We start from the raw sequence: 14,307 nt of genomic DNA, 5'->3' as shown, positions 1-14,307 counted from the left end.
TGCGTGCGTGTTGGCGTGGTCACGAATGCCAGGCATGCAGTCAGTTCAACTCCCACACTATCGGCTCCGTAATGTGATGATGATGACGACGACGACGACGACGGCGACGACGACGATAAAGATGATGACGATCAGGATGAGGATGTTTTATAACCCATGCGAACTATTGACACCAAATATATAATTGTTGGCACGAGAAGGTATACATTGCAATGTTGATGACGATGTCTATTTTGTTGTTCCCTCAACTAGATATGCACTAATGCACCCTCTACCTTTCTTCTTTGTTCTTCTTTCTTTCTTTTTCATTTGACGTTTTCGTAGCATGCAGCCCAGATACCAGGCCGCCGAACGGTAGGGGTTGAGGGGGGGGGGGGGGGGAGGGGGGGGGGTGCGAGGAAGCCCCCTCACATTAACTTAGAGCTTGTGTATAATTATGTACATCATTATTATCTTTGCTGAGAGTAATAAGTCACGACATAGTCTGTCGTTCTGTCTGTTCGTCTTTCTTTCTCTTCTTTAATCTGCACAACACCAACACAGTGAAGTATATATATATATAACCTCAGATACTGTATATTTAGGAATTGTCGTTATGTGCGCGGTACATTAGGCGTGGTTTGCTCGTACTTGCTGCCCAGGTGATAAAGGACATGTAAGGACACGGCATTACTGTCGGTACTGGCGGTTCAAACCCAGACACCAATGACAGATTCTCACGCGGCACTCTGATTTACTTTCACCTGCTGTGACGTTTGTGACGTCCTGCCGGAGTGTACTGGAGACGAGTTAGCACGTTCAAAATTGTCGTGACATCGACGCCAACGTGCCGCGCCAAGCTGGGGGCATGATTTTAAACCCAACCAAGATTGACTCCTATCTATGGTGCGCCAAATTGATAATTATTACTATCGTTAACTGTTATATAGGATTTTGAAACTATCGTTATATAACTGTTATATAGGGTTTTGAAACTATCCGTTAACTGTTATATAGAGTTTTGAAACTATCGTTAACTGTTATATAGAGTTTTGAAACTATCGTTAACTGTTATATAGAGTTTTGAAACTATCGTTAACTGTTATATAGAGTTTTGAAACTATCGTTAACTGTTATATAGACTGAGTTTTGAAACTATCGTTAACTGTTATATAGAGTTTTGAAACTATCGTTAAGTGTTATATAGAGTTTCGAAACGAACGATAGTTTTATCAAAAGCGCGTCGGTATCGTTCCCAAATGGGAAAACCCTGAAATGCCATTGCGAACCTGTCTTTCTGCTACGAAATGTACATTTCAACCAGAAACACAATTTTAAAAACTACAACATTAGGAAATGTTTGAGCGTTCTTCTATTGTCGTCTTCTCAAATTATTGTTGAGTTTGTTTAATATTAGCTTTATCATATCATTTGTACTTTCAGCCGTACCGTTTTCCACGCCGCGTGCGGTTTGAAGACGGTAGGCCTACAGAATAGTCGCAGTAAACGAAGATTTGATTAGGCCAACAACAAAAAATAGTCTGTTTACAGTAACATATGCCCCAAAAAATAGGGTCGGTAGGTCGGGATTTTTTTCCCCAAAAAAACATCTTTTTAAGTTATTTTGCCAAACAACAGTTTTTTATTTATTTATTTTTTTTAAATATTTTTTTTATTTATTTTCCCCAAATGCCAAAAAAAAAAGTCTAGGGTCGCGCGAAAAAAATACGGTTGGTCGGGATACCGTAAACAGACTATTCATTTTTTGGGGCCTTACTTGATTCTAAACGAAGCGGTAAACGAAGCAGCAAAATGATGGACTTATCAGAGGACGGTGAGTTGAATATGATCTTCTAAATGTTGTAGTATTTTAGTTACGTAAGGCCCATGTCGCTATTTTTAGCAATTCTATATAACAGTTAACGATAGTACAGTAATATCATTTGCGCGCACCATGCCGCCGTTTTGCAAAACACTCGTTATCTGTTACACATAGTTTTAGCAATAATGCGCACGAACGCGCTATTGATAATACCCAATATTGACGGACTGTGTGATGATTATCTTCTGCTATGGGCTGTTGAGACTAGTGATATCAAAATCGAGACCGGAGGTCAAGATTTTGATATCACTGTCGAAACAGACCAATAGCAGAAGATATCACACAGTCAGTCAATGTTAGATATAGTGCTAATTCTCTGGACATTTTGTATTTACTGTAAAGAAATTACAAAAGTATTTGTCTCAGTTTTGGCTGTTCCATATCCCTCCCTCTGATTATTATTTCTTTTTGTTCACTCTTTTCTTGTACTTTTCAGCATTTCAAAATGTCTTTTCTTTCAAAAAGTCTTTAGTCACTTGCTCAACTAAATTCTGGGATAATTACATTTTCATATATATATTTTTTGTTTTTGAATTTAGGTGTTTTTGTTTTTGAAGTGGGGAAGCAATAAAGAGGTCGTCGATATCAAAACTGATATCGACGGAAATGTCGTCGATATCACTTTTGCACTGAGCTCAGTTTTGCCCAATTGACCAATGGAAATCCACGTAACATATGAAATAGCAATATAACTTTATATAACAGTTAACGATAGTTTCGAAACTCTATATAACAGATAACGATAGTTTCGTAACTATATAACATTTAACGATAGTTTCAAAACCCTATATAACAGTTAACGATAGTAATATCAATTTGGCGCACCATACCTATCTGTCAGACCATGTTCATTTAAAGGTGTGACGCGTGTGTGGTCGTGGGGGGGAATGGGGGTGGTATTTGGTTTGTGCGTGTCCACACACGAGTGCACTCGTGCCGATTGCGTGTTGCTCCTGCCCAAAACAGGGAGTCCGACATTGCTTTCCGTTACACACACACACACACGCGCGCGCACACACATACACAAACACGCACCAACCCACACACACTCTCTCTCTCTCACACACACACACGCACACACACACAAAGACACACACACAAAGACACACACACTCACACATGCGCACACACACACCATGATGGACACGAGTTCCAAGTGAAAATATTTTTTATGTTTATATATCACATTGCGTCCAAAGATTTGTCGTAGTGGATCAATAATACAAATATAGCACGTATACGCTCAGTTCAAATGTAATGTACATCCAGTCGTCAAAAATCAACACTACAGCTAGGTATTATTTTCCAAACACAAACGGGCAAGTAGGTGCTTGAACAAAATAAAAGTCTAAATAAAAAATAAAAAATCAAGCTGAATAAACCGAAGCAAATAACCTCGCATATTGAGGTCGTCGACGAATAGTAATATGTATCAACTCAAGAAACAAGGTCAGCTCTTTCCCACATTCAAGTGAGAGATTACACTTTCAACTTGAGGTCAAGGTCAAAGCCATAATACAGTGCTAGGCAAAGGTATCAAAAGAATACCTTTCTTATATGTCTGTGAGTTCTAGGCCAGAAACGTGAAGTCAATGTCAACGACATGATTACACATGTCAGAAGTGGAAAACAAAAGTCTACTCGTTTTCAAGTCAATAAAAACGATCTATACACAAAGGAAAATCGTTGGAAAACACTGCTTACACCACAAGGTAACATGACTAAACTCAAGTCTATAATAACAGAAACTGTCCTTTTTACTGGTGAAAAAGGGGGTCGTGTCATTGGACCGTACACATGGAAGCAAAATGGAAGTGAGGGTACAAACAACACTTTGAACTGCTGCGTTTAGTTCGCTAGCGCATGCGCAACCAAAGCTCTTGCCGAACGGCTGTCGTTGTATTTATAACCAAATGTATTCAGATTCATAACCACAGACACCAGAAAGAAGCACTCAAAGCTATCTAAGCTGACATTCTGGCGCCTTCGGTCTGTGAATACATTTCAATATCAAACCCATTGCTGCTTAATATACAGATCACTTCCTCTGTAACAATGCAAAAGTATTCACACACACACACACACACACACACACACACACACACACACACACACACACACACACACACACACACACACACACATATATAACAGGGGGGAGGGGGGACCCGAGAGGGTATGACAGTTGCTTTTGTCAATGTACTTTTACCACTCACAAAAACAATCACTGAAACAAACTCGATTCACAGGAAAGGGGTTTAGTTTTTAAATGTGCAGGCTCAGCCAACAAGTGAAATAAACAACAGAGAAGCGTGGACAATTCGAAGGGATTTGTTAGTTCACAGACAATCATAATTGTCAGTCTTACATCTTTCAACCCATATTTATCACGCAAAAAAACCCATCCGGCTAACACCCAATAAAAAATATTCCCGTAGGTCTGAACATGAAGTGACTCTTTTTGAAACGATCAATCTCATTTCGAAACTTTACAAAAGAAGGGATTAAACGGAAAAGAAAAGTCGATGAATTATATGTTTTTCATATTGGATCAGGGAGTAGCTCAGTGTGTAACGCGCAGGTTCGAACCCGGGTCTTGGCAAGGACATTCTTTTCAAGTCTTTTTGTAGACTCTTTCAGGTGTCCATCTGAACACCCCCGAGTGCACACAGGCGCACGATACAAATCCCAAGGTCACAGCGAAAGTCTCAGGGCTGGCAGCACGACTTTCCTAGAGGGAATTCTCCAAGATATAGGCCTACCAAATATAAAAAAAAACTATCCAAAAAAAAACCCAACAACAACAAAAAACAACAACGTACAAACAAACAAAACCCAACAACACCAAAAACAATCACAACGGGAACAACCACAGGCAGAGATGACGTAAGAGTTGACATACAGAAACAATACAGAACCGGGAGATTTAAAGTATTCAAACAAGGAAAATAAATTGGAGATCAAATCGTGAGTTATGTGAATACACACAAAAACTCACACCAAACACAAACAACAACACAAAAACTAACCAACAAACAAAACAAACACAACAGAGCAATAAAACAAATCAGCAAGGGATAGGTAACATGTAAGGACATTCTGAACTCTTAGCAAGCAGCCCGAATTTCCATGAGGGTAACCTCACTGGACTGTAAATCTTATCCAATCCAATCCAATCCAATTGAATTCAAAAGAACCCGCCGACTGTGTCAGTGCAAGGCCCAGAAAACACTGCATTGACCCTGTTGGCGTCCAAGTGCACAATCATCTTCCCAGAGCACACAACCATGTTCTTGAGTCCACAGGTGATGTACGGTATGAAAACTCTGATAAAAACAAGCACCCAAGGGGTAATTCCCATGCTATCGTTTTAAAAGAACTATGATCTTATGACACGAAGTAGTCGATCATAATGACTTCATGATAGATTGAACCGGGATGAGAGGGGGGTTGGTGGTAAGGGGGTGGCAGAGACCTCAGAAAGTGAGTTCATTTATGATAAATTGTTCACAAAGCACGGGCACTGACCAGTATCCTTATCGCACAAGCAGTAATCGGAATTGAAACCTCACCGTGCCAACCCACCTCACTACCAAAACCGATAAGCCTATTATGTTTACCGCGGTGAATACGCCACTCAAAATCGTTGAGGACAACCCGCAGGGACCCTTTTCTTCAACACGGAGGCCGGCCATGTTAATCTCTTGAAATATTAGACCTCCGGATGGATAAATACGAGGACAATAACTGTCATGCTTCCGAGCAGACTACCGATAAACGGGCCCCGCGTTATTGTTCGCTAATGACGCGCACATGCGCACTGATGGAAGTCCGCCGGAAGCGTGTTTCCGCTAAAGCTCATCGGCCCCAGGAAGAATACATAAACTGTCGCTGGGCTGCTGGGAAATTATGACAGAGGGTTGTTTGTCCAACGAATGATTGTATATCATGTACATGTGTACAAAAGCAATGCGTGTCGGAGATGCAATGCTGCCGCTTCCGATTCCTTATTTCCGATGAAAACAAAATCGCCGGAAGAGCACAGCTGTGCACGTGAGACAATTTTACTTCAAGTCAAAAGAGTAATAACGATGTACAGCAAGCTACAAAAATGTCCCTGGGTCGATGGCTTATATTTGTCATATATCTACAACTTCAACTGAAGTTGCTCGTCATAATAAACAATGTATATTGCAGAAAAACAACAACAGTACATTGTACGAATAAAACAAACAATCTGAGCGTACCACTGAAACGCATGTCATACGTCGCCTGACAAGAAGAAAAGAGTATTCGACGTAAAAAAAAAGAAACAAAAACAATTCAACACTGCAAACTACAATTGAAACAAAACTAACTTGAAAAACAAAACAAACACACTACAAGCCTTTGGCACCACAGGGGGGGGGGGGGGGAGAGAGAGAGAGAGAGAGAGAGAGAGAGAGAGAGAGAGAGAGAGAGAGAGAGAGAGAAAGAGAGAGAGAGAGAGAGAGTTTTCACTGACAACTACAACAGGTAAGGGCAAGAACCGTGCCAAGCCAGTTACCGATAAGGGAATGTTTGACGACCCGACAGGGGTTAAAAAGAGATTTCCGGGTATACACAGGCCTGGGCAAGAATCAGCCAGTACCACTAGCACTAATTCAGTCGCACAACAAAGAGACTGAAAAGAAGCGCAAACCTCTACAAGTAAACCGCCATAAAGGTTGAGGGCTGAATAACAAAAAGGGGGTGGGGGCGTGTGTGTTTTTCCTACAAGAATATTGCGCGGTAAGAGGGGTTGCGTGGGCAAAACAGATATGGAACGGGCGTGAGGGAGGCACTGAGGATAATGAAAAGGGGGTCGGTTGAGAATTGAGCCGGGTATATAATCTACCCACCACTTGATCATTGGATCATTCAATGTTTGCCGAGGCAAACCTAGCACCAGGCACAAAAACAGAGGGGGGGGGGGGGGGGGGGGGGGGGGGGGAAGGAAGTAAAGAGAAAAAGTCAGCCGCGGTGTTTGGATAATGCGACACTGTCTACAAGCGAGTTATAATGCTCTTATACTCCAGGAAAATGGTCGACGAGTAGGTGGTGAAAACAAGAATAAGTTAGATAAACAACCCCCTGTGAGTGGCTTCAGGTAGGTATAAGCGGTAGGTCTACCTGGCTGTTGATTCGTCTCTTCCCGGGGGGTCGGGGGAATCGTCGCGTAGGTTTTAAAAACTTGCACGTCTGATTTCCTGCGGGGAACATGAACCTCCGAAGGGGGCCAGCTAGGACTCGCGATCAAATGCATTCCGCATCGAGCATTGATTTTGCTCTGACAACGCACGGCCCCCCTCCCCCTAACTACACCACGAGAACAAAAACAGGCTCATCTCTTTGATGCCAGCCGACATAATTGCATTGAAGAAGCAGAGAATTTTTTTCATCTGTGCCCCAAAAAGTAATATCCCAGATGAGATACATTTTAGTAATTATATCTACATTTACCGTACAATGACGTCTGCGATAGGACTAATTCGGGAAATTACATTTAAAAAAAAACTTGACTAAATGTAAAAAGAGTATGTGACTATCGGGGGGATTTTTATTGAAAATAAAAAGGCAAAGAAACATAAAAGGGAGAGATCAAATGCTGAAAGACGTGTTCGACACTCGTCATGTGTATATATATAGCGCACAACCATAGAAACTAAAGACTTTTGTGGACCCTCATTCCTCCACCAGACATCTCGCTGTCACAACCACTGTTGTCCCTTGCTTTTTCCTCCAACCACCAGCTAACCTACAATATTAATATGCTTGTACCTGGCTAACCTTCTTTTGTTGTTAATGCGAGCTGCTCAGGAATTCGCACAAGTCGACAAGTTCAAGTTAGATTAATAAGGCCATTACTAAAACATAATAAACAATTTAAAGAGGGGGTAAAACCCGTGACACAGAAAGAGGCTAACACAATCTCTGTCCCCTTAAAAGCATAACAATAACTGCGGAGTCTGCAACATAAAAAAACCACAAAGTAAAAGCCTTCTGTGTTAGGAGTCATTCGTTAGTACATTGTAACAGCTACTCATCAAACTAAAGCTGTTTTAAAAGACGCGAGAGATGCTTACGTTAAGCCAAAAAAGCACCAAACTTATGCAAAACTGGCATAAGCTAACTTTCTCCGTGTTAAAAACACAGTAATCATAATCATCAACAAAACAAGAGAAGATTATCAGAGTGAATCTGTCTTTCGTTCTTCGTCTTTATCGTTTTTCTGACTTAGTTAAGTTCTTTAACTACACATGAACTCTGCTTGTCAATATACTCCAGCATATGTGACTGGACTTTTGTTTTTAAAGACACACTCCTTCCGGTGGAAACAGTTCCGATCAACATCTCAAACCTGGCTTACAATCAACACCGAGATTGCTTGCTGTGGTGATTTTTTTTTTAATCAATTAATTTCTTTAAAACAAAACTATTCATAAAAAATGCTCACTCTGCACAGACAGCACCAAGGCTTCTCATTTTTTGTATGTGACCAAGTGGAGGGATGGTCTTATCCTGTGTAAAATCCTTGCTAGATCTGAGACGGTGAGCCGGACTGTTTCAACGAGAAGGAGTGTGCCACAAAGAATCACAGAATCTCGCTCATTCATTCTCAACCATGACTGAACAAATCAGATCATCTCGCATACGATACTTCTCAAGCGACTAAATAATTCACATAAAACGTCAAGGCATCGTAGTGCTGCGTTCGTCAAAAACATTTGGCATTAACACAATCACATCCACGCATATTCAACGAAAATGTTAACATAAAAATAATCCTTTTTCGCTATGAAGTACATTTCTTTGTTATACACATGTACACATATTCAAATTCTTCCTTTCTGTACACGATTTAGTAATTAGATTGATCTCTTTCAAACAGCCTTCGTTGATATTGCTCTGTTACAGTAATGTAACCAACTGTGAAAATGTTTTGTTCAAACAGGTGTTCTCCAATATCGAGTGACATATTTACTGTCAAACCTTTTAATCAAATATGAACTGACACAAAGTAAAGTTGTCAAGGACCAGTAACCCATGTATTTTCAACCCCCCCCCCACCCCCATTCAAGCAAAACAGGTCTGTCCTCGTAGTATTCTGGACAATGTTAAACAGATTTAAATCATGCACCACACAGGAGTGACACAATCGTCACAAGGTCAAATAACTCATGCTCAAAACATGACTGAACACGTCACAACAAGGAACTGAAAAAGCTTCAAGTATGCACAATATAATTGCAGCACTCGGGGTGTCCTACTGTCATCATTTCGACTTTTTTCCTTGTCCCGTAATTGTTTTCACTGACGTCTGATTGGCATTGCACGCACTAGCTGGTTTAAACTCATAACACCAGTGAAACGCGAGCGTGAGGAGATCGTGCTGCGCCATCGGATATTAGTTCGTTTTTTTATGCAAACGAAGCGACAGTGAGCCAAACGAACAATACGCATCGTCTGACAAGTCACAGGCATGCATGCGCTCTGTGACATTGTCCCTGCTGTTAGAGGTTCATGTTTTGACAAACAGCGTGATATTAATTTGTCTAGGGTGTCCATGTGTCGCTCCGTTCGTGTTCCACTCGTTCCTTCCTCGTGCAAAAGGTTCGAGCAGTGGCACTTGTCTCTTCTTTTTATCACGGCATTCATATGGAGTACACATGCACTGGATTGTCTCTGCAGTCGCCATAGCGATATCTCAGGCTCCGCATAGCTGTGCCTTGCAGATGCATGCAATCTGTGACACCCGGCCGGACAATAGATTAAAACACCAGCGAGGTCACAGATATAACACAGCATTCAAGTTACCAAACAGAAATTAAGTTCTCACATAAGCGCACACGAACTTTCAAGATCAGCAAACAAAATATTTGTTTCGAATTTACACGCATGCAAACATGGGCTGGAAGTTTTCAGTTTGAGTTGACGTTTGTTTGATAACAATCACCAGCGATATCAGAAGAAGAAAAAACTTATAAGACAAAAAAAGCATTCAGCATTTCACGTTTACCCTGGTTACCAAACGCTTTGTCAAGAGTTCGGATGTCGAAACAAAGCTAGTACTACGTACCTACTGGGAAAAATACCAGCAAACAAGGAGAAAACAAAGGAGACTCAGATCTAACGCAGACAGGAAAGGTACACAACAAATATATCTCAAAGAAAAAGACGTTTCTCACTAAATCTTTCTGTCGAAGTAATAAAACACAGAAGAGGCAACACGCCCCGAATTACTCAGCAAGGCACGTTATATACGTTTAACCTTATCATCGTAGTCATCAAAGCGTCTGCTAAACGAAGCAGACGACAATCTCAACAAAGCTTATCACAGTTAGGAAGAACTGCTCGTAAAAATGGAGTGAAGAGTATACCGTAGGAAGGCAGAGTTTGTTTGATTTACATACAACGACTTGATGAGGTTATGCTTTAGGTAAGGATATAGATACATATACCCGAAAAACAAAGGCTACATACACAAACTACTGTCATCAGGCCATTAGGAAGGGCCCTTGTTAAAACGACAGACACAATATTCATGCAGTTCTTATTCTCCACAAATGTCTTCCGAGTACAATGGTGGTATTTCTGTCTATCGTCGCCATAGGAACTGTCTGGAACTCGGAGGAGAGGGGTCAACATGACGTCAAAGAGGCACACAACAAAACCCCGAGACGAAATCCGGTAAAATGACATCACAAACATCCAAGACGTCGTAGAACGCCGAAATGACGTCGTGTCGTGGAAGCAAAATGTTCTGCCTCACTATTTAAAAAAAAAAAAAAATTGTTACCGTTGGCTTGCATTGCTGCAGAAGCTGCCAACCCCCTGTGGGCGAGGGCAGGGAATTCAGAGAAACTTGGAGCAAGCTACACACACGAAGCTGCCACCCCTCGGGGAGGCAAGAAAGTGGACTGAGCCGGCCCCCGCCCTATTTTTGTCATAAGACGGGAATGCTGCGGGAAGTGGGCGAGGGCACGAGCCCGGGGGTGTCGAGGGGGTGGGTGAAGGCGGTGACCATGGGGGAGAAGGCGTAGCCTGGGTAGCTGGGGAACTGGAAGGCTGAGGCACCGGTGGCCGAGCCTAGCCTGGGGGAGAGGGTGACGGCGGGGCTGAGCGAGGACCAGAAGTGTAGCATTGGGTTAGGGGTTCGAGGATTCATGGGGCTGGTCAGGAACAGCGGTGTCTGCAAGCCTCCAGCCAGAGAGGAGAAGGGATGCAGCGGGTGCTTGGCTGACGGGGACGGGATGGGCAAATTGGTCGCCATAGTGACGGAGGTGGCTGCCAGGGCGGAGGCTGAGGGCACCTGGGGGAGCTGGGGGTGGGCGGGGGGAGGGACAGGGGACACGTCGGCGGGGGTCAGGATGATGGGGCAGGGCTTGGGCTTCGCGGAGCTGGTGACTGCCGAGGTGATGGGGACCGTGAATGGGGAGGAGGAAGTGGATGGGGAGCGGACGGGAGAGGTTCTGTGTACGGGGCTGCCGTTGCTGTAGCGACGATGGCGACTGTCTTCCCGGTCTCTCTCGTGCTCACGGTAGGCTGCTTCCCGTTCACGGTAGCTGTCCATGACCATCTCTCTCTCCCTGTCGCGGTAGCTGTCTCTCTCCTCTCTGTCCTGCTTTCTGTCACGGCGCCGCTCCATCTCTCGCTCTCTTTGCTTGTCACTCTCCCGCTGTCTTTCCATCTCCCGGTGCAGATCTATCTCCCTCTCTCGCAGCCGCTCGACCTCCCTCAGTCTCTCAATCTCTCTGTGGTGCTCGATCTCACGATCTCTGTGCCTCTCGATCTCACGGTGCCTCTCGATCTCACGGTGCCTCTCCGCTTCCCTCTGCCTCTCCATGTCCCTCTCCCGGATGACCTCCCTCTCCCTGAAGCTCTCCCGCTCCCTGTCTCTCTCCCTCTCGTTGTCGGAGTAGCGACTGCCGTGACTGCCGTTGCTGTCAGGACGCACACGGAGCGGGTCGCGCTTGGTAGTGGTCAGTTCTAGGGGACAAGGGCTCGGACTGCGGCTACGGCTGCGTCGACGGAGCGCGCCTTCTCTTGCCAGGAGATGCTTATCGGCTGCAACATGCTGTTGCTGCCTTTCCGCGGCCGCCGCAGCAGCGGCGTTGGCGTTGTGCCAGGCAGTGGCGGCCTGCTTGGCAGAGGTCTTGATGTCGTTGGCGTTGTAGGAAGCGAAGTGCGGCATCACCTGCTGGCCGTAACGCTCCTGTGCGATGGACTCCATTTTCACCTTGAAAGGGACCTGCAATGGAACAGTCAAAAGTGAGAAATAGGGAACACCGCTCACAACATGAAAGGTGAGGCTGAAAATCAACGTAGCCAACCTCATCAAGCACATAAAATGCCAAAGAAAAACGTTAAGAAAGTATAACGAAACAGTGAGCAGTGAAAATTCTAGAAAGACTTAATCGTTGTCGCTGGACAATCTTAACCTTTTAAAGGACAGAATGTAACAAGTCCAGTGCTTCGTATGACAACAATAAACTATCTGACCACACACTAAATATAAATGAGAGGAATGGTGACAGAGAATGTTGGTTATCAAGTTTATCGTCTCTTCAGCATGTTGGTTATTACTGTTTATCGTCTCTTCAGCATGTTGGTTATTACTGTTTATCGTCTCTTCAGCATGTTGGTTATTACTGTTTATCGTCTCTTCAGCAGTTTATGTTATTCGAGACCGAGGCTGGTGGAGAAAGGAAGAAACAAAGACATAAAGATACAACCGGAAATATCATCACTGACCTTTGTCTCAGTCTTGACGATCTCGGGGAAGGAGACGAACTTGTACACAAACTTCTGCCCCATCACCTTCTTGATGATGTTCTTGTCGTAGTAATAGCGTAGCGCTCGCGAGAGCTTGTCGTAGTTCATGTTGTGCTTGTTCTTGCGCAGGCCCCATAGCTTCGCCACTTCCTCGGCGTTGACCAGCTTGAACTCGCCGTCTGTGTTGGTCCAGTGGATGATGTTCTGGTGCTGGTTGCTTAGCAACAGCTCCAGGAGGAACTGCCACAAGGTGATGTTTGAGTCCATTCCGACGCCTGGAACGAGAGCAAGATTTGTTGGTTATGAGTCTGGCACAGGAATCCGAATCATCCTGAAGGATTTTAGGTTTCGAGTGATGTCATCAGCGGGAGTGCCAGTCAAGAATATTATTTCCGATGTGGCTCGGGCATCACTGAGAGTGAGATCGCACAAAAAGCGTCATTGAGCGCAGAAGACAAGCCTCAAGTAAATGCTAACCATGCTCATCGATCCAGGCTTTTGTCACCTCAAGCGACAAGCATCGTGTCTTTTAGTCTCATTAGATACGCGTACAGATCCAAATTAAAGAACACGCTGCAGGAAATGGGTAGCAGCCCATATTTTCTGATGAGAATTCTCCAATGGCAGTAAGAAATATGACTAAATACCAACAAACAAACACACAAAATAAGATTTGTTTTTTTCTCTCGAGATTTTAAACTTTAGAATCGTTCCACCATCCTGGAAACTGAAAGACAAGCTGACTAATGAACACACTTGCTCTGACCGCGCGCAAATGCGCTCTCTCTCTCTCTCTCTCTCTCTCTCTCTCTCTCTCTCTCTCTCTCTCTCTCTCTCTCTCTCTCTCTCTCTCTCTCTCTCTCACTCACACACACACACACACACACACACACACATACACACACACACACACACACACACACACCTCCATCAACAAAAGACGTGTAGACACTACCACAACAAGCAACCAAACACTCCACACAAAGCACCTACACATATCGACGCAGCAGGGAACACCCATGTCCTTCCACCACAGCGGCTTCCCACCAACTGACGGAGCACTCACTACATGCACCACTCACTCTACTCGCACAACAAAGCCGCCGTGTGCTGCGATCTACACACATGCATAGCTACTCTTTCAACCCCTGCCCCCCCTCCCCCCCCTTATAATCTATACCTATGCGGCATACATTTTCTTTGTCACTACCTACTCAATGGGATCTCAACCCCCCCCCCCCCCCCCCCCCCCTCCTCCTCAGTCTATACCAATCCATACGCTTTCACTACCACCCAACCCTAAAGTTCTTCCCTCCCTCTCTTTATTCCTCACACAAATATGACACAGTTCCACAAATCCCTCCATTTCGCGAGCACTGTCCGGACAATTAGGCAGAGAAACAAATCATTTCCGCCGTCACCCCACTGCCTCTCAACCCCCCCCCCCCCACCCACCCTCCCCACATTCCCTTGGAAACACGGTCCTGGTCACCGGACCCCCGCAACAGGAAATTCGGAGGAACTCCATTTCCGACTCACAAGTCCACTTTTTTTTAGTGGTCCAGTTTTCTCTTTCAGACTGCTGCTCTGCGTTGCTGTGTGAATCACGGCCTGGCGGTGCTACCCTTATCGCCGATTGCGTGAGCAGGGGA

At 44.2% G+C, this 14,307-nt stretch overlaps 1 protein-coding gene and 1 long non-coding RNA gene across 2 annotated transcripts in view; one reads left to right on the top strand and one right to left on the bottom strand.

Annotated features, from left to right (window-relative positions):
* LOC138964044 (uncharacterized) overlaps nucleotides 1-14,307 on the top strand; it is a 428,123-nt gene that overhangs the window by 409,445 nt on the left and 4,371 nt on the right. The gene's annotated exons all lie outside the window — the stretch shown is intronic.
* Nucleotides 6,817-14,307, bottom strand: part of LOC138964043 (uncharacterized) — a 27,734-nt gene continuing 20,243 nt past the window's right edge. Inside the window, exons 4-5 of the mRNA XM_070335923.1 lie at nucleotides 12,635-12,930; nucleotides 6,817-12,131 (exon numbers count right to left, since the gene is read on the bottom strand). Of these exons, the coding sequence (XP_070192024.1) occupies nucleotides 10,827-12,131; nucleotides 12,635-12,922 (1,593 nt within the window). The 5' untranslated portion in view covers nucleotides 12,923-12,930 and the 3' untranslated portion in view covers nucleotides 6,817-10,826. The remainder of the gene's footprint in view (nucleotides 12,132-12,634; nucleotides 12,931-14,307) is intronic.

Source organism: Littorina saxatilis, linkage group LG4, assembly GCF_037325665.1.
Source record: "Littorina saxatilis isolate snail1 linkage group LG4, US_GU_Lsax_2.0, whole genome shotgun sequence".
In the NCBI taxonomy this organism is placed as follows: Eukaryota; Metazoa; Mollusca; class Gastropoda; order Littorinimorpha; family Littorinidae; genus Littorina; species Littorina saxatilis.
This window is presented reverse-complemented; position numbering and strand designations above follow the sequence as displayed.